The 25,604-nt window shown below is 42.3% G+C and overlaps 1 protein-coding gene across 1 annotated transcript in view; it reads left to right on the top strand.

Moving 5' to 3' along the window:
- The window catches only part of SLC10A7 (solute carrier family 10 member 7), a 303,157-nt gene that overhangs the window by 77,671 nt on the left and 199,882 nt on the right, over window positions 1-25,604 (top strand). The window contains exon 4 of the mRNA XM_077476993.1: window positions 6,254-6,329. Within this exon, the coding sequence (XP_077333119.1) occupies window positions 6,254-6,329 (76 nt within the window). The remainder of the gene's footprint in view (window positions 1-6,253; window positions 6,330-25,604) is intronic.

Here is a 25,604-nt window from a genome sequence, read left to right as displayed (position 1 = left end):
AGTTGTCTTCAAGATCATGCGCCACCCACAAAAAAAAAAAAAACAAAGACACAGTCAGCCCTGAATATTCCAAAAATATCACCACCTTATTTGTCAGTGCCCCTCCTGAGTATATGGTCCCAACAAACCAACCTCCTGTCTTACGCCCCTCTGAACTGATTCTAGCTAGTCCTTGATATAATCTACCCAGCAACCGATATTCCCCCCACAGTCCCAATTCAGTCCCTCATAAAATACTGGTCTTGGCCAAGGTCTCTTCTTCTTACTTGAATCTCCTTCAGGGCATATAACTCAGCCTCTAAAACTGTTTGTTACGCTCTGGTCCCCCTTTTTTTTTTCCACAGTCAAAAATATGATCTTAGATGTCCGCTAAAGCAATAAATACCGCTTTAAAGCATATTCCAACTTTTTCCTTATTCATCCAGCCAGGGCACAGTTATATTTCACAGTTTTCTTAGGGCTTACCCTCCCTGCTTCTGGCCCGGGTGCACTCCAATGTCGGTCTCCAGCTTAACCTCTGTCCCTGGCTCATTCACTGTGGTCACTTCTCCCCCACCAACCTTACATCCACTGTTCTGCTGCCTCTGGCCGTTTTTTAGGGGAGAGCTAATGGGAGCAGCAATGGCATCAATGGCAGTAGTGCCTTCAGCGGCATCCACCTACAGCACTCACCCGGTCTGGCGGTTGACAATAGAGCCGTCAGTAGTGTCGGTAGTGTTCACATACAGCGTTCACCCGATCTAGCGAGTGGTAGAGTGGGGCTTCCCGACATCAGTACAGCTATAAGGCTCAGCGTCTCCGCCTGCTTCTGCGTGGCTCAGCGTGTCTCCGCATCGGGCTCCACAGACTCAGCGGCACATCGTCCCCTTCCCCGAGCCCTCTCAGCTATCGTGCGGCAAACAGGTGTACTAGCATACTAGAGGAGGGAGGAGGAGGGAGGACGCGAGGCTCCCAGGAGGGTCCGGACTTCCGAGGTCTGCCTCCGACGCACCTACGTCATGGTTCTCCACCACCTCTGCCCTAATGGATGCTTCCCGGAGCCACAATTATGTCACTCCCGCGCATGTGTGCAATAACTTAATTTAAAGTGAATTAATCCTCTGCAGACATCCGAACCCACGATGTAGAGGTGTTGATGACCTCAGGTCACATGACCTAAAAGGGAACATTGCAGGACGTACTTTTTGCAGCTTTTAGATATGTTTTTGCTGATGGCTTTCATGCTGTTACCTTGCCTTCTTAATGCCTGCAGATTACAGTTTGGGTCTACATGAATGTTTTAAAGCAAATGTATAATAAAGGGTCAGTCCTTACAAACTTATAATTGATCTTTGAGAGGACTTTGTACCTACCAGTAAACCTACAAATCTAGATTTCTTGCTTACAAGAGAAAGAATAGGCTTTATGACAATTAAAATTAGTCGGAAAAATACTACATATAATTCTATAATAGGTGGACCAACTCAACCACATAGTTAATATCTTTCTGGTAGTGTAATGTAAAACAGAGTGGCTATTCTGTCTCCTGATATAATGAGAATAGTCATATTTCTCCTGCTGCAGTAAAAAGTGAAAGATCCAGCAGAGAAAGAAATGCCTCTTTTCATGATCACAGCAGCTAGGTAGACCTGGGTACTGTGTGAAAAATATCTTAGGAGCATATAGCATACATAATGTAGTGCTAGTAGGTAATGTGTAGCTTATTGCTCTGTGTGAATGTATATATTTATAATCTTGCTTCAAAAATAACAGTGAATATATAATTCCTCATCTACTTATACCTTTACCTTGTGGAGGAGAAATTTAATGCTGTTCTATGTTTTTGGTTTGGGTTGTGGTAACAAGTAATAATCCAGAATTCTATATATTCTGTTTCGTATCCAGCTTTGCATATCTCTGGTGATCTAACTAATCATCATGTGCATACGTACAAGTATGTGCAAATTATCCCTCACTGGCTTTGAGGCTAATTGAGAGTAAGGCGGCACTATTTCTACATAATTCTAAGATCGACAACAAAAGGGAGCGCAAGTCTGAAAGGTTGAAGCACGCGCCTGAAAAACAAAAATCTGATTTACTCCAAACTGAATCTGCACAAAATCTTTATTGCATCACTTGTGTAATACATCATCAAAATTAAATTTTGGATTCTACATCTACGCCTACCAGCACATGACTCTACAATAGATCATTTTTCAACTTCTTCCTCTGTATTACCAAGGCTTGCAATGTACTGCAGCCTCCTTTAGCACAAATGATTATGATCGCTGTTCAATTTCTCCCTAAGGGAGCTATATATTCAATGCTCTTTAGGCACAAGAAAGAATAGGGATTGTGGTCAGTACAATTAGCAATTACTGTGACACTCGGGCTCCTTTTGTGTTGTGGTCATGGGAAGTGTACAAAATTGATCAGTGAGATCAACAAGCAAAAAATATCTTTTTGCTCTTATTATTCTTAATCTACATATCTAAATTTGCTTTGCCACAGGGATGGACATGCCAACCTGTGCAACCTTTACTGCGGCCCAGGGGCCCCATAAAATCTTCAACCTTTCAGGAAGGCCCCTCAAACTATATCATACCAACTTTCTACTTTCCAGCTGATAATCAGGGCCAAATGGACCAGAACTCTCATATCAACAGGTGTTCCTGTCAAATGCTGGGTTCACTATTTAAACACATATAGCTTTGTTTGAAAGGGCTGTGTTCAACTTGCTTTGCCTGCAGTTCAAATGCACTTCAATAGGATATTTGCATCCAAAGGAATGCAGAGCAACACAAAGCGGGTCAAGTGCAGTATCTGACCTGTTGTGTACTGTTCAGTCAAAGTGAAAAGTCAACATGATTCTTGCTGAATTCTAACCTGCACTTTAATTGCATTACAAACAAACTCAGAAAAGCAACAAACCATCAACAGAAACCCTAAGGAGGCTGAAAATCTCATGGGCATGGCATGTAATTGGAAACAAATTTTAGAGCTAGAACCCATGATGGCAGAGAGCTGTATACAATGCTAGTGGATATTAGTACATAGCAGAGACTGAGAGCAAGAGAAGGTGGCCTAAATTGAGCAATTTCTTTTTTGGGAGCCCAACAGGTTTGCAGGGGAGCCTAACACTGACCAGGTAGCACCTTTTAATAAGAAAGGGACAACTTGGCAGCAGGGTGAGGGTAAAATTAGGGCAACAGTGATGTAAAAAGTGGCCAAACCGTATCCCTGCAAAGGGGTCCCCAGTAGTTTGCAGCTTCTTTTCTATTTGCATGTTGCAAATTTATTTAGAAATTCACTTACATATTATTGAAGCTGAAATTTTACTCAATTGATATGTGAGCACCACAGACTAGAAATTATGCTCTGAAAGTCCTGCATGTCCATGTGAGGAATAATGATCTTGCTTTAGACCAGATCTCTTGTGATATGGTGCTAAAAAGAGACTCATTTCTAATGAATGCACATACTGTGTGTGTATATATATATATATATATATATATATATATATATATATATATATATATATAATGTATGTATATATGTGTGAGTGTATATATATATATATATATATATATATATATATATATATATATATATATATAATATTTTAGACAGATGGTAAACGTGTATGTGGACTGCAGTCCTCCCACAGTTTATAAATGTACTGTATATCTGTGTGACAAATGTATAAGGAAGACCATATTTTATCTAGATGGCTACATTTGCAGGAGCTGTGTAAATTACTAATATATATATATATATATATATATATATATAAATAATTATGAGCTGTTTATCTGCCCTTTTTGGGAGGCTTTTGGTCCCAGAGATCCCTTTTTATACTGATTTCAGCTTACCATGAACACTAATATTTCCCTAAGATGTTGATGATCTCACAAGCTTAACACTTATTGTACAGGTGTTTAGTTGCAGGTTTATTTCAAGTCTTTATTTTTGGTTTACACTGTCATACAGAGCCCCAATCGGCATACAGAAGTAGAAGACAAAAAATACATGCACATATTATGCTCATTTACATGATATCAAAAATATAGGATCTGCTTGAAAATGGACTCTGTCAGAATCGGGGAGCCCCGTGTTCCTCTTGCTGCTGTTATCATATAGACTTATGCAAAATCAGGAAGAAATGGAGAAGACTGCCATTATGTAAAACCTTAAACGTTATTTTGCCATAAACCATTTCCACATTAATGCCTACTCGCATTAAAAAGTGCTATACTTGCACTAAGGTACATTCACTTGTTTGCTGACATCAAGAGTACTAGGCTACCTGCTTCATATGCTGTGCCCACGAGTGGTCCCTTCCTACTCTTCTCTGTGTGTATGATGTGTCATTTTCGGGTTTACAGTGCAGGATTTCGTAATTTCTTGGCCCTCCCATTTTGGCATTTCATTTTTCTGAGGTTTTGGTAGTTTTTTTAAAAGCAAAATAACGTTTTTAAGGTTTCACACTATGGTGTTCTTCCTCCATTTCTTCCTTATGTTGCATGAGTCTATGTGATTATAACGTCAGCAAGAGGAGAGAAAAGGAGTTGGTCCAGGTGGAAAGTGGATGGTGCTTAACCCCTGTGCAACAAGCGTTTTTTGACTTGCCTGTAGTGGGTGGTGAGTTTTCTGTGTTGGTGGAGGATCACTGGAGCACTGCGTTATTTGTCTGCATGTATTTAGGAAGTGAACATGAGAGCACTTTTATTGGATTTATGATGTGCACACTGTATCAAGGGTAATTTGTTGGAGATATCTGCACTTTTTGTGGAATTTTGATAAATGGACACTTTTTTTTTTTTTTTTGCACTTTATTGTATAATATTAATTTTTTTAGTTGTATGCACATAGATTTGTATACATGGGCCAAATGCGCTGTAAAGAATTTATTTACAGGCATGTACGAAGTCCTTTTATTGCATCTTGGATACAGTAGCTTTGGTGCTTTTTATAGATCCAAGCGCTGGTGGATGGTATTAGACCCTTGTTCTTGTTCTCATCGTCTCTTGACTACACCATGAGTAACTAAAGAGCTTTATCCCTGGATGACTGATTAAAATGTATAGGAATAAGGAGTAGGTGACTTTCAAGGTCAAAATGGACCCAAAGGAGGTGTTGTAGAAAACTGCTGCCATTGAGCCAATCTTAAGGGGTTTTATTTCAGACCAGAGTAATACCTTATGTTCAGTCTGTGTGGCTTCTCTGCAGTCGTTTAATAAGGAGAATTTAGTAAACTATGGTATTCTGCTGAGCAGGTGATTTCAGTCTGATAGTCGTTTATTTTAAACTTTAGATCTTCTAAATATGGAACCAGTTTAAAAATACATAAATTGATACTATGTTAAATTGGCACTTGATAGTATGTGCATATGTGAAGATTTTTATAAGAACATTAGGTTATTTTTCTCCTTTCTGTGGACTGATGTCAATAGTTCAGTGTCCATTTGCAAAGTGCCAGTGCAATATAAATTAATAGCCAACAAAATAGAAGCTAGTGCGCTGGCTCGTTAAATAGCAATAAATTCATAATGTGAGCACCTGTGCATGTGAAAAACCTTATTGCATTGGAAAAAGACTCCTCAGCATTGTGCAAATTAAATAAAAGAATAACAAGTCTATTTCATTGGTAACATATCAAAAGTATGAAAATAAAATCGATGTATGAACAATTGATTATAAGAACAGTTCAATATTCACTTTTAATCAAAAATCTTAAGTCCATCTATGTGAAAAACAAAGTGCTCTGTGCTCCGATATAAAAAGTGCTTAAGGTGCTAGTAAGATAATGGGGCCTTTTACTATACCACAGTAATCTCAAGCTATAGAGATCGCTCTCACTTTCGGATCTCCACACAGCTCAGTGACCCAAATGGCCCGGAATTAGCATTGAAGTCCCCATCATATAATGAAAACGTCAGCCAGCACTCCTTAATCAAGCTTCAACACGCGTATACGTCAAATATACAAAGGGAGAAGTCTCCTAGCGCAACTTTTAAAATACCCAATTTATTCCATAAAATATTGCATCTACACACTCGAACAGCTTGGCTGTGGTGTCATCCGGCAAGCCTTAGCCATGATGACTTTTTATATGTAGCAAATTAAAATAACCTTTTTTATTTCTGCCTGTGTATTGTATTTAAAAACATACCAGAGTTTGCCTACTATTTCACATTACTTAACACTTTTTTTTAATTATAAGCCAGTCAAAAGTAATATTTAATATTGGCTAATTAATTCTGTTATATTTCAGTTTGCAGACGGTGAGCTGTATGCCTCCTCCAGTTTCCTCAGCAGTAATTTTGACCAAAGCTGTCGGTGGTAATGAGGTGAGTGCTCTCTCGCAATATGTATTTCCTTTGGAAAGACTATTAACTTATCATATCCCATCTGAAAGCGGATCCATGCTGTTTTGTTTACTAGCCTTTCTTTAAACAGTTAACACTTTTGTGTGACTTATTACTATACAAAAAGCTTTTTGTCTGAATCCTAAATTGTTGAAAATACTAAAAACGGCTTTGGAACTAATACATAGTTCATGGCCTGACATGTTGAAAGAGTTTGCCAAAGTACAACTTATGTAGAGCAAATATTAAAGAGGAGTGCCACCTTAAACAAAAAATATTAAGTCAGCAGCTACAAATACTGCAGCTGCTGACTTTTTTAATAAATGGACACTTACCTGTCCTGGGTGCCCGCCATGTCGGCAGCAGATGACAAGAAATCACTCATCTCTCGGCTGCCCTCGCCGCCATCCTCTGTCAGGGAATCGGGAAGTGAAGCGTTGCAGCTTCACTGCCCGGTTCCCTACTGCGCATGCACGAGTTGCGCTGCGCGTCTTCACTGGTCCCCGTTGTGTCCTGGGAACTGTGTGTTTCCCAGGACACAACGGGGGGGCTGGGCATCTGCGCATCTGCGGTTAGCTGCGGCTAGCTATTCCCAGAAGTGTCAATTGTGGCACCGGAGGAGGGGGGGGGGGAATGCGATGAGCGGAAGTTCCACTTTAGGGTGGAAATCCGCTTTAAGATCCTGTTGCAGTATGGGAGCAGAGTGTTTCCTCATTTGGACCAGTTCATATATGACCTGGGGAGGAGGAGAACCCATGTATGGGTCCAAATATTTGGAAATTTATAACGGCGAGAAGCTGTCGCAATAAGAAACTCCTGCTTGAGCAACCATCTTCACGCGTTGTGATTTTTCCACAAATACAGGGCCATTTATTGTGCAATTAAGAAGTATTGGCATCACAAATACATCCCGTGTCTTGCCAAGATTCTGATATCGCTGGCAGAATGGCCAGATTCCAGGTATGAATGGAGCTTTAATAAATAAGGTCCATTTTCTAAGCGTATGTTTTCCTTTTATTTAATTTTTGGAATCATTTATTCCGGTGCTAGTCAACCTTTTATGCCTCATGAACCAGTAAACTCACAATTTTGAATCCCGCTGACCACTAACCTGAATTATACATGCCTTATACACACAATGTTCTGACTCTCTGCCCTCTGCCCCCTTACCGCCGGATCACACTGCTGCCTGAGGCCGGGTTCACACTGGTACGACATGATAGTCATATCTCTGTGGATGCCCTACAACTTGAGGTCTGACATCCGTCCGTCCGACATTGTGTTTGGTATCAATTTTTAGGGGGAACTCCCATGCCGAATAAAAACATGCCAGGTCCTTTGGACCTTTTTTTTCCCCTCAATTTCCATACCGGACCCTTATCTAAACACACAGCCCGGCAGGTCAGGAAAAGGGGTGTGGAAAAGTGAGCACTACCCCCCCCATTCCTGAACCGTACCAGGTCGCATGCCCTCAACATGGGTGGTGGGTGCTTTGGGGCAGGGGGGCCCTATGCCCCCCACCCCAAAGCACCTTGTCCCCATGTTGATGGGGATAAGGTCCTCTTCCCGACAACCCTGATCGTTGGTTTTTGGGTTCTAAAGGCAGGGGGACCTTATCGGAATCTGGAAGCCCCTTTAACAAGGGGGTCCCCAGATACCCTCCCCCAACTCCATGTGAATGAGTTTGGGGTACATTGTACCCCTACCCATTCACCTTAAAAAAAAAAAAAGTGTCAAAAATAAAATGTACTACGCAGGTTTTTAAAGTAATTTATTAAGGCAGTTCCCAGAGTCCCTTCCGATTTCTTCTCCCCCCTCCCCTTTCTTCTCCCCTCCCCTCTCTTCTCCCTCTGTCCGCTGTCTCATGCCTCTGCTGGGTCTCCTCTCTGTGTTCTTCTCCCTCTGTTCTGATGTTGCCTCCAAGCGCTCTCCCGGTGTAATGCCAGATCCACCATGTGCTATAAATTATAAAGACATGAGGCGTGGGCATCCGGTGACATCACATGGAGACCCCACCCCCTTATGCTGTCTCCACCCCCTTATGCTGTCTCCACCCCATCATGCCTCAGGCACTTTTTTTTATGTAAATGGGTAGGGGTACGATGTACCCGATACTCATTCACATGGGGTGGGGGGCTGGTATCCTCCAGATTCCGATAAGCCCCCCGCCCGCAGACCCCGAAAACCAACGGCCAGGGCTGTCGAAGAGGCCCTTGTTATCATCAACATAGGGACAAGGTGCTTCGGGGTGGGGGGGCACAGGGCCCCCCTGCCCTAAGCACCCACCCCACCTATGACAAGGGCAAGTGGCTGGTATGGTTCAGGGGGAGGTGGGTCGTGCTTGCTTGTCCCCACCCCCTTTCCTGACCTACTGGCTGTGTGCTCAGATAAGGGTCTGGTATGGATTTGGGGGGGGGAGACCCCACGCTGTTTTTTTGGTGTGGGGGTTCCTCTTAAATTCAATACCAGACCAAAGGGCCTTGTATGGTCTTGGATGGGGGAACACATGCCGAGTTTTTTTTTTTTTTTTGTTTTTTTTTTTTTTTTTTCAGTGTGGGGTTTCCCTTCAAGCTCATCGGAACACAAGTCACATTCCAAAGTTGGATAAGTTAAGAGAGTTATTTGGCTTCAGTGATATTCAATGGGCTGAAGTAGGATCAAAGTCAGACCAAAGTATTGCAGGGAGCATTTTCATAGTCGGACCAGTTAAGATGGCTCTCGTAGGGAAACATTGATTTTTACACGTCATGCGACATGAGCTCCCAATGTCAGAGCATGTGTCGTACAATTGTGAACCCAGACCTATTCACACAATGCTCTGGCTCTTTGGCCTCCACCCCCACACTCTGCATCACACTGCTGCCCTATACTGACTCATCATGCATGCTAACTGTATTGACTGTCAGGGAAAACAACACTGGGCTGTATACATCCATCACAATGCTGATTTGCGACAGGACCACCAAAAATGTATTAGTTGTAGTGGGTAAGGATTAGAAGATTTTTGGATGTTTGTCCTTTACTTTCCTGTGATCACCTTTATTGAGCCAGGAAGTAAAGATAAATCTTCCCAACAAAACACATACCCCAGTAAAGACCTGCTTCAAGTTATAATACTTCCTCCTCCACTTGACTTCAAATAAATAGGCTTTCATAGCTGTCTGTGTACCTGTTGGAAAGATATTCCTTCACTTTCTGTTTTGGGTAAAGTTGCATTTGGGGAAGGCCATTATGAAAATGTGTGTATGTTGTGTGTATGTTGTGTGTATGTTGTGTGTATGTTGTGTGTATGTGTGTGTGTATGTGTGTGTGTGTGTGTGTGTGTATATATATATATATATATATATATATATATATATATATATATATATATATATATATATATATACACAGACAGACAGCAAAAGAAACTTCACCAATGTCTTGATCTCTGTCCATTGTACCACCAAAAAAGTCTGCATTTCCCTTTAAGACTATTATAATTTTTTGTAGTACAGTATTTGAAATACTTTTTGTATAATGACAGCCAAGTTTGTAAGTATCAATTATCTAGGTAATGTATTTGAATCTGCGCAGAACCTGTTTGAAGGCTATTTATGCTTTTCATAAACTAATGCTAATGGAACAATAAACTGCTACTCCTTATAAACTGTGTTTATCCACCTAGAAGGCACTGATTATTTGAAACAGAGAGAAGTTGTTTAGCCAGTTTCATGCCATTGCTATGTTTTCATCTACTACTCACAGGATAACAGCTCATTCCAGAGTGTGCAGCTGATATACCCTCCTTTGTTAGGGCCCTCTTGTCTTCATGTCATTTTTCCCATCCATAATCCTTTGGGGCTGGATTAGCCTAAAACAGCAAAGTAGCCAGATGTCTGATTCTGAGAGAGTCCCAGAGGACAACTACGGAAGGCAAGTGAATTCGTTCAGGGCTGTAGATCAAAGGTACCTGAGAATAACTTATGGGCACGTAATTTGTGTCACATCTTTTATTATCACTAAGGAAAAAAATCCATTGCACCCATTATTGGTGCCTGCATAATAATCAATCAGGGCAGTTGTTTTTCTTAAATAATATCTTAGAATTATTAAAACTAATTTGACAAATCTGTGTCTAATGCTTTTGCCTTTTTAAGCTATCAAATCTCCAGAGTCTGTAGTGAACACATCATTTGCCAATGACAGCACAATCAATTAGCACACTTCATTTAAAACTGGGTTTACTCAATGTATACATAAGCTATGTTGTATTTTAGAACTGTGCCTTTTAATTGCCCATGTGAACTTCCATTAACTCCTGCAACCATTTATAGCCATTGTCCATTAGCCAAGTCGTAGCTGCTGTATTTGTGTCAGTTTGACCACAGCTTTCCCAAACTAACTTGTTATTGGATTGGTTGCTATTGGTTGTTAAGTGACATTTTTGGGACCATAATAAATATTCCAGTTGCAAAGGCATTTTCATGGGTTTCGGAGTTTATATTCATCATAAAAGCAAGCACAAGGGGAGTTAAGTACAAGAAAATGCTCACTGATACAAATTGTGGTCCAGTCAAAATCTCCCTTGTCTTCTCTTGAGGTTTGCAATATTTTGTGTTTTGCCACCACTGTTTCAGGTTTTTTTAGGACACCCCTTTAAAACCCCTTCCACTCCAAGCTAGCTTCAGTTTTTTCCGAGTTTATGGATGTTTTCTCTCATTTTGTGAACTTGATCTTCCAATTTTTTGCTGGGGTTTCATCATTTAAGATCCTTCTGCCATGCTGTAGCTGCTCAGTAGCCACAGTGGCTCTTCTGAGCAATTTTCCTCTTTATTGACTTTTTGGCTTAATCATTTTGAGTACTGTACCTGGCCTGTAAAGTTGCTTTGGGCACTAGATCCTGTGTGGCTGCTCACCTTGGCATGGGTGTATGCCATGTTGAGTTAGCCATGATGTGCTATACAGCTCCAGAGCTGTGGGTCATCAGCAGGTGGATCCCCCTGCTCTATCCAAAATTTAAAAAAAGTTTTGCCTATAATTCTGCTTTAATTGAAATGTTAGAAGTTAGAAGCTGGCTACCATGCACAGCTGCACCAGATTTTGCACTCTCCAGTTTTATTAAATCAACCGTTTTGTTTCTGCCACATGGTCTTCTGTTCACACATTTGTTCTACCAGGTGACTCTGTTAGGGATAGATTCATGCAATTTAAAATTCTTCATAGTCTACTTCACTCCCCTACATTACATACATTTTTCCTGTACACTCATCTAAATGCTGGCATTGTTTGGAAGACCCTGCCATATTTTTACACATGTTTTGGGACTGTCCGGGCGTTAAGCTTTTTTGGACTGAAATTTCTCAGTGCATTTCTTTAGTTACTACCCTTTTGGTACACGTATCCATTGATGTTTGTATATTGGGTCTAGTTAATTTGCTAGCCACCTCCAGGGCCCTGAGAATTTTCATAGGACTGTTATTTTATGCTTGCTTGCAAGTCTATACTCCTTTAAATGGAGATCTCTGCAGGCTCCTACTTTCAACTTCCGGAAGTCTGTTGTTAAAAAAAAAAAAAAAAAAAAAATGGCGCCATTGTATAAATTCACATATGAATCTAGAGGATGCCCTAACAAAGTCTCTAAGGTATGGGACATCTACACTGAGTCAAGGGATACTGTCATCTCAATGCCAGTGCCCCCATGATTAGTACCCATCTGCTTCCTAGTATTTGACATTGGTTATTTCATTGTTATGTGGGTAATTGTTCTCCTGCATCATATTTAGTGCCTACCAGCAGAAATCAGTATGATCACCTTGACTTTGGTTGCCAACTCCTTATGTTCTTGTCTGCCTTTATTTTATTTTTCTCTCTGTGTTTTTAAGCCTGGGTATGCTCAATAGGCTTTGTTTTGTATATCTTAAAGCGGAGTTCCACCCAAAATTGGAACTTCCGCTTATATGCCTTGTCCCCTCCTCCTGTGTCACATTTGCCACCTTTCGGGGGGAGGAGGGAAACGGGGACCCATTTTTATGATGGGTCCCTTTCCCTACTTCCGGGAGACAGGGCGCGGCCAGATCTCCCAGTAGCTCGGACCGCCGTCCTCTTTCCGCTGACACCAGGCCAATTGGAAAGTGCAGTGTGCTTCCTGCATGTACAATAGGGAACCAGCAGTGAAGCCGAAAGATCGAATGGGGTGCCAACACTGCGGGCTCCCTGGACAGGTAAGTGCCCTAATATTAAAAGTCAGCAGCTACAGTATTTGTAGCTGCTGACGTTTACTTTTTTTTTTTGTCTGGACCTCCTCTTTAGCTTTTTAACGCAATAAAAATAATTTACCAAGTGAAAGTTCAGTACTTCACTGATTCCGGTTTTGAGCATTCTGGGTAGCTGTCTATAACCCATGGTTACAACTAAGAATACAGTATCTTTTTCTATACTCCAAGAAAAGGATTTCACAGGAAATTAAAAAGTAATATTTTATCTCTTACAACAGGTTTACATTGAAATTTGCTACAGTGCTCAGCATAAATGAGTACACCAATTTTGAAAAGTAAGATTTTAATCAATATCTCAATGAACACGAGAACAATTTCCACACTTTTGACAAAACCTGAGTTTTATAGAACATTTGTTTTGCTCTTTACATGAATGTAAGGTTAATCATCTAACTTGGATTACAACATCTTCAGTTTTACTCAAATTAGTTGATGCAAAAATGAATACACCCCGCAACAAAAACGACCATTAGAAACGACTGTTGGAAAAGTGCATGACGACCAAGGGCAGAGTGATGGTAGCATCTTCTCTTTCAATATAGAGCGGTACATCTGTGAATTCATGATATCATCAGTGAAATGCAGCTCCCTGACCCCAGCAGCACTCATGCAGTCCCACAGAAGCACACTGCCACCACCATGTTTCACTGTAGGCACCATGTCTTTTTCTTTGTACTCCTTGCCTTTGCGACGCCGTACAGTTTTGAAGCCATCAGTCCCAAAAACATTTTATCTTTGCGTCATCACTTCAGTATACAGAGTCCCAGTAGTAGTCTTCTTTTTCAGCATGAACCCTGGAAAATTCTAGGCTGACTTTTTTGTGCATGGGCTTTAGGACAGGCTTCCTTCGTGAACAACACCCATGCATGCCATTCATCTGCAGTGTATGCTGTAATGTTTCACTGGAAACAATCACCCCAGTTTGGCTGTTTACTTCTCTAGCTAACTTCAGTGAACTTGCATGGTGATTTTTCTTTAACCCTTCTCATCAGAAGATGGTCCTTTAAAGGTGTTAACTCCTGTGAACTGCCTGGACGTCTCTGTGAGATGGTTGCAGTTCCATCTTTGTTAAATTGCTGTATCACTTTTGCTACAGTATTCTAACTGATAAGTAAAGCTTTGCTGGTCCTCTTGTAGAGGTTGACCGATATGGGTTTTTCTCTGGCCGATGCCGATATTTAGAAATCATGGCGGCCGATAGCCGATATATGATGCCGATTTTTTTTGGGCCGATATGTTAGGCCGATTTTATTTTATTTATTTATTTTTTTCCTTTTTTATTTTATTTTTATTTTTTTTAAATCCCCTTGATCTAACACACCTTTCCAACTGGGGCGTTTTTCAGGCGCTTTTGGTCTACAAATAGCGCCTGTAAAGTGCCTGCAAAATGGCTCCCCTGCAGTCTGTGTGAAAGACAGAGTGCTTTCACACTTAGGCGATGCGCTGGCAGGATCTTAAAAAAAAAAAAGTCCTGCAAGCAGCACGTTTGGAGTGGTGTATACCGCTCCTCCACCACTCCTGCCCATTGATATGAATGGGCACCACTGCAGAAGCGCATGCCAATGCGATTTGGCAGCAGTGCTTCATGGGCGCATTTAACCTCTTCCTTGGCAGCTCGCTGGGTTATATTTGCCCCTCTAGCAGCCAAATAGCACCGCTAAAATGATGGTAAAGAGCCGCTAAAACTTGCGTTTTACCATCAACGCCTGCCCGCTCCAGTGTGAAAGCAGTCTTCATAAGTGATACAGAAAATTTCTTACATTTAAACATTTATTAAACAAAACAAACCTCCAATCAGTTTACTTGTATGTATGATTTAAATAAAAAAAAAAAAAAAAAACCTATATATTAAATAAAAACAGGTAGTCAAAACTTTTTTACGAAAAAAAAAAAAAAAAAGGGCTAACTTTACTGTTTTTATTTTATTTTTATTTTTTAAATAGTGCATTTGAAAGACCTCTGTGCAAATGCCGTGTGACATAAAATATTGCAACAACCGCTATTTTATTCCCTAGGATCTCTGCTAAAAAATATATATATAATTTTTGGGGGGTCCAAGTGATTTTTCTGGCAGAAAATACAGGATTTTTACTTGTAAGCAACAAGTGTCAGAAAAGATTTAGTCTTTAAATGGTTAAACTGAGAACTACACACTGAGATGATTTCATTCATTCAAGTGTAAACATTGTATCTTTCTGTTCTTTTCTTGGCAGCCTGCCCAGAGAGGAGGAAAGACGTTTCTATGACGACTCAGCAACTTACACTGACTTCTATTACAGAAGTCATTTCAAAGTCCCGCTGTAGTTCTAAATCGGCTTTTTATCAGCACAATCAGCCGATGCCGATTATTTAAAAAACTGCAAATATCGGCCGATATATCGGCCGGCCGATATATCGGTCGACCTCTATCCTCTTGTAGCCTTCACCTTTCTTGTGTAAAGAAATGATTTCCTTTCTCAGGTCATGTGACATTTCTCTTCCACGTGGTGCCATTGCTGACAGCATGAATTGGGAAGGGGTTTTCTTTAAGGAACGTCCTTTTATAATAAACTGTCTGCTGGACCCCTGTTAAATAATTAGGCTCACCTGTAGTTGAATTCTTGTTAATTCAGACTGTGATTGGGGTGTATTGAATGAATTTGTTAGGAAAAATAGATTTTTGTGTGTGCAAATTAACAAATCTAGGTTGCAATCAATGACTCACATTTGCAGCACAGTGGCCAAGACCATACAGCGATTAACAAGACAGGTTCCACTCAGAACAGGCCTCGCCACGGTCAACCAAAGAAGCCGAGTGCATGTGCTCAGCATCATATACAGAGGTTGACTTTGGGAAATGGACGTATGAGTGTTGCCAGCATTGCTACAGAGGTTGAAGGGGTGGGGGGGGGGGTCAGCCTGTCATTGCTCAGACCATACGCCACACAGTGCATCAAATTGGTCTGCATGGCTGTCGTCCCAGGAAGCCTCTTCTAAAGATGATGCACAAGAAAGCCCGCAAACAGTTGTCTAAAGACAAGCAGACAAAGGAAATTGATTGCTGTAACCATGTCCTATGGTCAGATGAGACCAAGGTAAACTTATTTAGTTCAGATGGTGTCAAGCGTGGGTGACGGCAACCAGGTGAGGAGTACAAAGACAAGTGCATCTTGCCTACAGTCAAGCATGGTGGTGGGAGTGTCACGGTCTGGGGCTGCATGAGTCCTGCTGGCACTGGGGAGCTACACTTCATTGAGGGAACCATGAAATCCAACATGTACAGTGACATACTGAAGCAGAGCATGATCCCCTCCCTTTGGGGACTGGGCCGCAGGGCAGTATTCCAACATAACGACCCCAAACACACCTCCAAGATGACCACTCCCTTGCTAAAGAAGCTGAGAGTAAAGGTGATGGACTGGCCAAGCATGTCTCCAGACCTAAACCCTTTTGAGCATCTGTGGGGTATCCTCAAACGGAAGGTGGAGGAGCGCAAGGTCTCTAATATCCATTAGCTCTGTGATGTCATCATGGAGGAGTGGAAGAGGACTTCAGTGGCATCCTGTTTAGCTCTGGTAAACTCCATGCCCAAGAGGGTTAAGGCGGTGCTGGAAAATAATGGTGGCCACACAAAATATTGTCCCTTTGGTCCCAATTTGGACATTTTCACTTGAACTCTTGAACTTCACTTGACTTTGAGGGGTGTACTCACTTTTGTTGACAGCGGTTTAGACATTGGAGTTGAGTTATTTTGAGGGGACAGCAAATTTACACTGTTATACAAGCTGTACACTCACTACTCTACATTGTAGCAAAGTGTCATTTCTTCAGTGTTGTCACATGAAAAGATATAATTAAATATTTAAAAATGTGAGGAGTGTACTCACTTTTGTGAGATACTGTATATACAATGTGTAATACAATATACAGTGCTCAGCATAAATGAGTACACCCTAACAGATTTGTCAGAAAACCTTTACTTTCCCTTCAGAATCAACATTTCCTATGGGACTCTATACTACAAAATACTCCAACAAATGTGGGGCATTACTTGCAACCAAGATTTGTTAGTTTGCACACACAAAAAGACTGTGTTGCAAAAATGAATATACCCCATTGAAAGTGTACATTTTAGACAACAAAATTGTAATTAACAAGAATTCAACTACAGGTGAGTCTACAGGTCAGCCCTGGAAGGATTTGCCCCCTTAATGACCGGGGCATTTTTTGCAATACGGCATTGCATCGCTTTAACTGACAATTGCGTGGTCGTGCGGTGCTCTACCCAAACAAAATGGACTTCCCTTTTTTTTCCCCACAAATAGAGCTTTCTTTTGGTGTATTTCATAGTTTTTATTTTTTGCGCTTTTTAAAAAAACAAACAATTTTTTACTTCTTGCTAGAATAATAAATAGCCCAAAAAAAGTGTTAAACCAAATTTATTCATCAGTTTAGGCTAATATGTATTCTTTGACATATTTGTGGTAAAAAAAATTGCGATTAGCATATAGTGATTGGTTTGCGCAAAAGTTACAGCGTTTACAAAAAGGGGATAGACTAATGGCATTTTTATTGACAGCGATCTGCGATTTTTAGCAGGACTGCGACATTGCGGCGGCCAGATCGAAAAATGTTGACACTTTTTTGGACCATTGACATTTATACAATGATCATAGATAAAAATAGTCACTGATTACTGTATAAATGTCATTGGCAGGGAAGGTGCTAGGGAGGTGTTTCTAATTGTGGGGGCAGTGTAGTGACTGGGAGTAGAGAGACATCGCTTTTTCTAATCACTAGAAGCAGCATATCACTCTCCTTCCCCTGACAGAATGAGGATCGTTCTGTTTACTTTAGCAGTTCCCCCATTCTCTCTCTCTCAGGAGCGATCGCGAGTGCCCAGCGGACATCGCGGCCGCTGGGCATGTGCATTGGCTCCTACGTCACGTGCGCCTGCTAAGGTTATTTGAAGGGCTGATGTACAGCTAATGTGATTTGCCCAGGAGAGCCAACCTGCCGCAGTATGATGATGGCAGCAGGTTGGCTAGTGGTTAAACAAGTGTCCAGCAGACTGTTGATTACAAAAGGGCATTGCTTAACAAAAGAAAACCCCTTCACATTTCACACTGTCAGCAATGGCACCACATGGAAGAGAAACGTCACAAGGCCTGAGACAGAAAAAAAATTTTTACACAAGAAAGGTGAAGGCTAGAAGAAGATCAGCAAAGCTTTACTTATCAGTCAGAATACTGTAGCAAAAGTGATTCAAAAATTTAACAAAGATGGAACTGCAACCATCTCACAGAGATGTTCAGGCCGTCCATGAAAGTTAACACCTTGACAGGAGCGTCTTCTGATGAGAAAGATTGAAGAAAATCACCATGCAAGTTCACCGCAGTTAGCTAAAGAAGTAGAAAGCCAAACTGGGGTGATTGTTTCTCATGACACAATATGGCCTACACTGGAGAGGAATGGCATGCATGGGTTTGGTCCATGAAGGAAGCCTCTCCTAAAGCCCATGCACAAAAAAGCCTACCTAGAATTTGCCAGGGCCCATGCTGAAAAAGAATACTACTACTGGGAGTGATGAGACCAAGATAAATGTTTTTGGAACTGATGGCTTCAAAACTGTATGGCATTGTAAAGGTGAGGAGTACAAAAAAAATGCATGGTGGTGGCAGTGGTCCTTCTGTGGGGTTGCATGGTGCCAGCCAGTTGTTACCATACCATAACACTCCTTACGCTCTACCTTCTGGTAAGCGCATCTTTTTGTCGGTGGCTGGGCACATTAGCGATAAAAGTGTGGAATCGCTGTGGTGTACCGTATATACTCGAGTATAGGCCGACCCGAATATAAGCCGAGGCCCACAATTTACCCCAAAAAAACTGGGAAACTTATTGACTCGTGTATAAGCCAAGGGTGAGACATGCCTGTCCATCCCTGTGTGTCTGTCCATCCCTGTGTGTGTGTCCGTCCATCCCTGTGTGTGTGTCCGTCCATCCATGCCTGTGTGTGTGTGTGTGTCCATCCATGCCTGTGTGTGTGTGTGTGTGTGTGTGTCCATCCATGCCTGTGTGTGTGTGTGTGTGTCCATCCATGCCTGTGTGTGTGTGTGTGTGTGTGTCCATCCATGCCTGTGTGTGTGTGTGTCCATCCATGCCTGTGTGTGTGTGTGTCCATCCATGCCTGTGTGTGTGTGTGTCCATCCATGCCTGTGTGTGTGTGTGTCCATCCATGCCTGTGTGTGTGTGTGTCCATCCATGCCTGTGTGTGTGTGTGTCCATCCATGCCTGTGTGTGTGTGTCCATCCATGCCTGTGTGTGTGTGTGTCCATCCATGCCTGTGTGTGTGTGTGTCCATCCATGCCTGTGTGTGTGTGTGTCCATCCATGCCTGTGTGTGTGTGTGTCCATCCATGCCTGTGTGTGTGTGTGTCCATCCATGCCTGTGTGTGTGTGTGTGTCCATCCATGCCTGTGTGTGTGTGTGTGTCCATCCATGCCTGTGTGTGTGTGTGTGTGTCCATCCATGCCTGTGTGTGTCCATCCATGCCTGTGTGTGTGTGTGTCCATCCATGCCTGTGTGTGTGTGTGTCCATCCATGCATGTGTGTGTGTGTGTCCATCCATGCCTGTGTGTGTGTGTGTCCATCCATGCCTGTGTGTGTGTGTGTGTCCATCCATGCCTGTGTGTGTGTGTGTCCATCCATGCCTGTGTGTGTGTGTGTCCATCCATGCCTGTGTGTGTGTGTGTCCATCCATGCCTGTGTGTGTGTGTGTGTCCATCCATGCCTGTGTGTGTGTGTCCATCCATGCCTGTGTGTGTGTGTGTGTGTGTGTCCATCCATGCCTGTGTGTGTGTGTCCGTGCAGCCTTGTGTGTCCAGCCTACCTGTGTCCCGAGCCTCCGTCCCGTCCCGAGCCTCCGTCCCGTCCCGAGCCTCCCTCCCGTCCCGAGCCTCCCTCCTTCTGCCATGCCAGTATCGCCGCTCTTCGTCGGCGGCCATTCCACTGTTCAAAAGCCGCGCCTCCGTCTGTGATAGGCGGAACACTCAATTTCCCAGCAGTCTGTGTTCCGCCTATCACGGACATCCTCTCATCCTCGTCCGTAGTATGAGGATGAGCGGATGTCCGTGATAGGCGGACCACTGACTGCTGGGAAATTGAGTGTTCCGCCTATCACAGACGGAGGCGCGGCTTTTGAATAGTAGAATGGCCGCCGTCTGTCTGCTCGACACGCTGATCGGGCAGGCAGACGGCGATGACTCGAGTATAAGCCGAGGGGGGCACTTTCAGCCTCAAAAAAGAGGCTGAAAAACTCGACTTATACTCGAGTATATACGGTATTTGGTTTTGAAGCTAAGTGATTTTCCTTCAACACAAAGATCCTCTTGTTATGGACTTTTATTTAATTTAATAAGTCTGGGACTTTGTTAAATGTAGTGCTGTTTGATTATAAGCTTTTTTTTATTGGCGCAGCTCTTTTTCTTCTACTTCCATTATTGTGTGTGTATCCCACAGTGGAGCAGCAGCCTTGTAATTTTCAACATTTATTGTATTTTTTATATCAATATTTATTGATTTTGTACTTTTATTTTCATTATTATTATTATTATGTATTATTCTTAGGTCGCAGCGCGATTTTACACCCCTTGTTTTCGGTCTGCCATAATGTCGCAGTCACAATAAAAATCGCTGATCGCCACCATTACTAGTAAAAAAATAGAAATAAAAAAAAGTATTAATAAAAATCCCAGAAAACTATCCCCTATTTTGTAGACGCTATAACTTTTGCGCAAACCAATTAACGCTTATTGCGTTTTTTTTTTTGTTTTTTTTACCAAAAATATGTAGAATACGTATCTGCTTTTCCAAAATTGATGCTATTTTTTTGTTTATAGCCCAAAAAATAAAAACCGCAGAGGTGATCAAATACCATCAAAAGAAGGCTCTATTTTTGGGGAAAAAGGGACGTAATTTTGTTTGAGAGCCACGTCGCACGACCGTGCAATTGTCAGTTAAATCGATGCTGTGCCGAATCACAAAAAGTCCTCTGGTCTTTGGGCAGCCAAATGGTCCGGGGCTTAAGTGGTTAAACTAGTACTTTGTTGAAGCAATTTTTGATTTTATTACAGCACTCAGCCTTTTTGGGTATGATTCTATCAGCATGGCACATCTTGACTTGGTAATATTTTCCCACTCTTCTTTGCAAAACACTCCAAATCTGTCAGATTGTGAGGGCATCTCCTGTGCACAGTCCTCTTCAGATTACCAAACCGATTTTCAATTGGATTCAGGTCTGGGCTCTGGCTGGGCCATGCCAAAACTTTCATCTTCTTCTGGTGAAGCCATTCCTTTGTTGATCTGGATGGTATGCTTTGGGTCGTTGTCATGCTGAAAGATGAAGTTCCTCTTCAAGTTCAGCTGTCTAGCAGAAGCCTGAAGGTTTTGTGCCAATATTGACTGATATTTGGAACTGTTCATAGTCCCTCTACCTTGACTAAGACCCCTGTTTCAGCTAAAGAAAAACAGCCCCAAAGTATGATGCTGCCACCACCATGCTTCACTGTGGGTATGGTGTTATTTTGGTGATGTTAAGTGTTGTTTTGGCAGTGGTCATCAACCCTGTCCTCAGAGCCCGCTAGCAGGCCAGGTTTTATGTATTACCTTGGGGAGATGCAGACTACAATACTGCAATCACTGAGCAGCAAATTATATCACCTGTGATGTATTTCAGTTATATTGCAAACCTGGCCTGTTAGTGGGCCCTAAGGACAGGGTTGATGACCACTGTTCTATGGTATATATAATGTCTTGGAAGTTCTTTTGTATGCTTCTCCTGACTGATACCTTTTAACAATGAGATCCTTCTGATGCTTTAGGCCCCTTTCACACATGCTGACCGTACATTAGATCAGTTCAGTCACGTTTTTTATCATCAGTTGTCAGTTTTCATCCTTTTCATTTCAGTTTTTCATCCGTTTTTCATCAGTTTATGTCCTTCTTCATCCATTTTTTGTCAGTTTTTCATCAGTTTTTGTCAGTTTTTATCCGTTTATGTCCGTTTTTCATCCGTTTTTCATCCGTTTATGTCAGTTTTTCATCAGTTTTTCATCCGTTTTTGTCAGTTTTTCATCCGTTTTTGTCCACTTTTTTAGAACTGTATGCAATCATTTTTTCATGAATTATGTGGATTTTCCCATGATTCCTTGTTTTCCCCAGCATGCATTGTGCTTCCCATGCTGCTTTGTGGTTTCAGCTGGCTTTGTGCTTCCTGATTCCTTGCTGTAGTGTGTGTGCTTATTTAGCAATGGATTTGGACAGATTTTTTGAGCATGTGACATTATTTGTCATGCTATCTTATTTGAGGAGACAAACGCATGAGCAGGAACAAATCTGCAATAAGACGCAGGTACTGGACACATCCCATGCTGCTGAAGAGGCCCACTGAAGGGTTTTTTGCTCTGCACTATGCAGATCTGCGACAGTTCCCGCAAACATTTTTTTATTTTACGCGAATGTCTCTACCAACGTTTGAATTTTTATTAGAAAAGTTGCAACCCCGTTTGGAAAGGATGAACACGGATATGAGACGTTGTGTGCCTCCTGAGGAGCGACTTCTTACCCTGAGGTAAGCCAGCCAGCCTTTCTGCTTATGTCCAGCATAATGTAGGCTTCCTTTTATTATTTGTTCTACTCTTCCCAGGTTTCTGGCATCTGCAGTATCCTATACGTCCCTAAACCACTACTTTTTGTTGGGAATCTCTACAATTTCTGGAATTGTGCACGACACCTGTCAAGCAATATGGGAGGAGCTTCGGGGTACTGCAATGCCTGTTCCAGATACATCTATGTGGCAAGAAATTGCAAATGGGTTTTGGAATAAGACCCAATTCCCTTATTGTGTTGGAGCCCTGGATGGGAAACACATCCGAATTCAGATGCCACCTGGATCTGGCTCACAATATTTTAACTATAAGAAATACTTCTCCCTTGTGCTTATGGCAATCTGTGACAGTAATTATAAGTTTGTAGCTGTAGATATTGGGGCGTATGGATGTACTGCAGACTCAAGAGTGTTTACATCATCGAAAATAGGGAGAAGACTACTTGAGGGCCACTTCCATTTGCCATCAGACAAACCTCTTCCAGGAACTGTGGGGCCAGATATGCCACATGTACTTGTAGCTGATGAGGCATTTGCACTTTCTATGAATCTCCTAAGGCCTTATGCCAGGCACAATCTAACTCCCCCCAAAAAATTTTTTAACTATCGGTTGAGTCGCGCAAGGCGACTTATTGAATGTACCTTTGGCATTTTGACCAGCAAGTGGCGCATATTCCATACAACAATTCAACTGAGCCTGAAGAATACCGAACTAGCTATACAAGCATGTTGTGTCCTCCATAACATTATACGTGAAAAAGAAGGAATTACTGTTGAGGAAGAGGACGAGATCGATTTACCTTCTGTACGGTTTACTGGACTGCGACCCAACAATTCAGTTGTTACCATGCGTGATACGTTTGCAAACTATTTCATGTCCCCAGAGGGAGAGGTTCCGTGGCAGTATCAACATGTGTAAAAACACTCACCAGGCACTTTATTTGGGTATACCTTTGTTAGTACATGTTTGACCCCCTTTTGGTACCCTGCATTGTATTTGTTTTCCCACATTAATTGGAAATGCAATAGTTTTAAGAAATAATGCATTTTCATGTTAGCAGTATAGCAGTCTTGTAACTGCTATCAGTGTATAAAGCTTGTAGTTTTCATTCTCCTAGTGCCAAGATCAATAACCATTGACCCTATGACCATCACATTCTTTTGTATCAGTTGTTTTTGTGTTATATAGAGTACAATAAACACAATAAATTATTCCATGCAGTCCATTATGTTTAATAATGTCAGTGACGACAACATAGAAACGCAAAAAAAAATTAAAATCGACAACCATATTTACAAAAATATATATAACCCAAAAAAAAAAAAAATTGCTGCAGTGCAAACTGGGTGGCCAACTAGAATGGGGGAGGCAACATAAAATGGGGGTTTTTTAAAGGTCTTGGTAATAAGGACTGTGGGAAGTGGGATAGGGATTGGATGACTGGGGAGAACTAAGGTAAGAAGTGGCCGGGGAACTGGAGGGTGCCACTTGAGGTGGGGTTGCAAAATTTTGGGCAGTGGGGGCTGGAGCACGTTGGTGATGGGGAATAATGCCTGGGTGGTGATATGGATGGGGATAAGGATGCTGCGGAGCTTGCTCACCATATGGACGTTGGGGATGGGTAATAACTGGTGGCATGGGATCTCCAGATAGTGCAGCCCTTACGCACACACCAGTGAAATTGAAGATGGCCATGTGAACGTCCATTTTGCGTGCAGTCGGAACCTTTGAAAGGTGGTGATATAGGTTCTTCACAAAGCTTGCATCTTCATTATTGGGGTCTGCAAAAGGATCGTTGCTATCCGCCCGTCTCATTGCCCTCATTTCTTGCATAAAGGACAGCATAGCTCCATCCATGTCAGGCCTATGCTGTCCGTGTCGTTTGCTTCTGGAAGCAGTAGTAACAGAACGAATCTGAGGGTTGGAACATTTATTAGTACATTTTATTCTATCAACATTTCAAAATGGGACATTTTATATAGGATACTTACAGGCACACGTTGTGGCACACGTCTTTCAAGCGTGGCTGTAGATTGTGAAGATGGCATTTCCTCAGGAGCTTGCTCCCTACCACCAACTCCAATGTCTTCCTCTGCCGCAGGCTGGGTATCCACTGCACCCCCCTCCTCTTCTGTATCAGAAATGTTGCTGGTGGTACTGTAAAATATTTGTTAATAGATGGATTACAGGTGAGTACAGTAGAGTTATTACAATACATGGATCCATGTGTGTCATTAAAGTGGACCACTTATACATACAGGTAGGTGCAAGAAATATCCACTAAACCTACACGGTTTGGAGATATTAGCAGAAAACCCGTAGACAACGGCGCCTAAGCGTGCCGTTTCTGAAGACGCTTGTGCCATGACTGGTGGATCCCACGTGCATGACGTCATTGTGGCTAGGGCCAGTCACAGTACCGAAGCCATGATACGCAGAAGTCACTCAGGGAGTGATGGCGGCAACGGAGGAGGGGAACGGGGACCACAGCGGGGGCTTCCATCACAGGTAAGTAATTCATAATGAGCTAGCATGCTTGTACTTTTCTGTACTTTTGTACTTCCTCTTTGGAGTATATCATTTTTTTTACTCGGCCAAATAATTTAATATAGGGGAGAAATAATGTATTTACTTACTTTCTTAAGTTCATAACACTTCTCAAGAAGTCCAGTGAATCAAAAAAGGGGCTTTTTTTGTTTGTTGATGGTCCTGCGCCGCTCCGGCTTTCACTTGCCTCCTCCTTTAGCTCCCGTCTGTAGCGGTCTCTAAGGGATCTCCACCGTGGGATGATTTTATCACCTGTATAGAAACAGTAGACACAATGAACTGATAGAACTCCAACATGACAATTACATATAATATGAGGCCACGTGGCCTCGTGATCATGTGGCCACGTGACATGCCAAATGAAATGCCACGTGACATGCCACATGAAATGCCACATGGCCACGTGACATGCCACATGGCCACGTGACCACGTGACATGCCACATGGCCACGTGACATGCCACATGGCCACGTGACATTCCACATGGCCACGTGACATGCCACGTGACCACGTGACATGCCACATGGCCACGTGACAACGTGACATGCCACATGGCCACGTGACATGCCACGTGATTACGTGACATGCCACGTGACATGCCCCATGGCCACGTGACAACGTGACATGCCACATGGCCACGTGACAACGTGACATGCCACATGGCCACGTGACATGCCACGTGATTACGTGACATGCCACATGGCCACGTGACATGCCACATGGCCACGTGACATGCCACATGGCCACGTGACCACGTGACATGCCACATGGCCACGTGACATGCCACATGGCCACGTGACCACGTGACAT

Source organism: Lithobates pipiens, unplaced genomic scaffold (assembly GCF_037356315.1).
Source record: "Lithobates pipiens isolate NorthernLeopardFrog02 unplaced genomic scaffold, aLitPip1_a1.2 Scaffold_13, whole genome shotgun sequence".
Taxonomy (NCBI): Eukaryota; Metazoa; Chordata; class Amphibia; order Anura; family Ranidae; genus Lithobates; species Lithobates pipiens.
The sequence above is the reverse complement of the archived record's forward strand: the minus strand, read 5'-3'. Positions and strand labels throughout refer to the sequence as shown.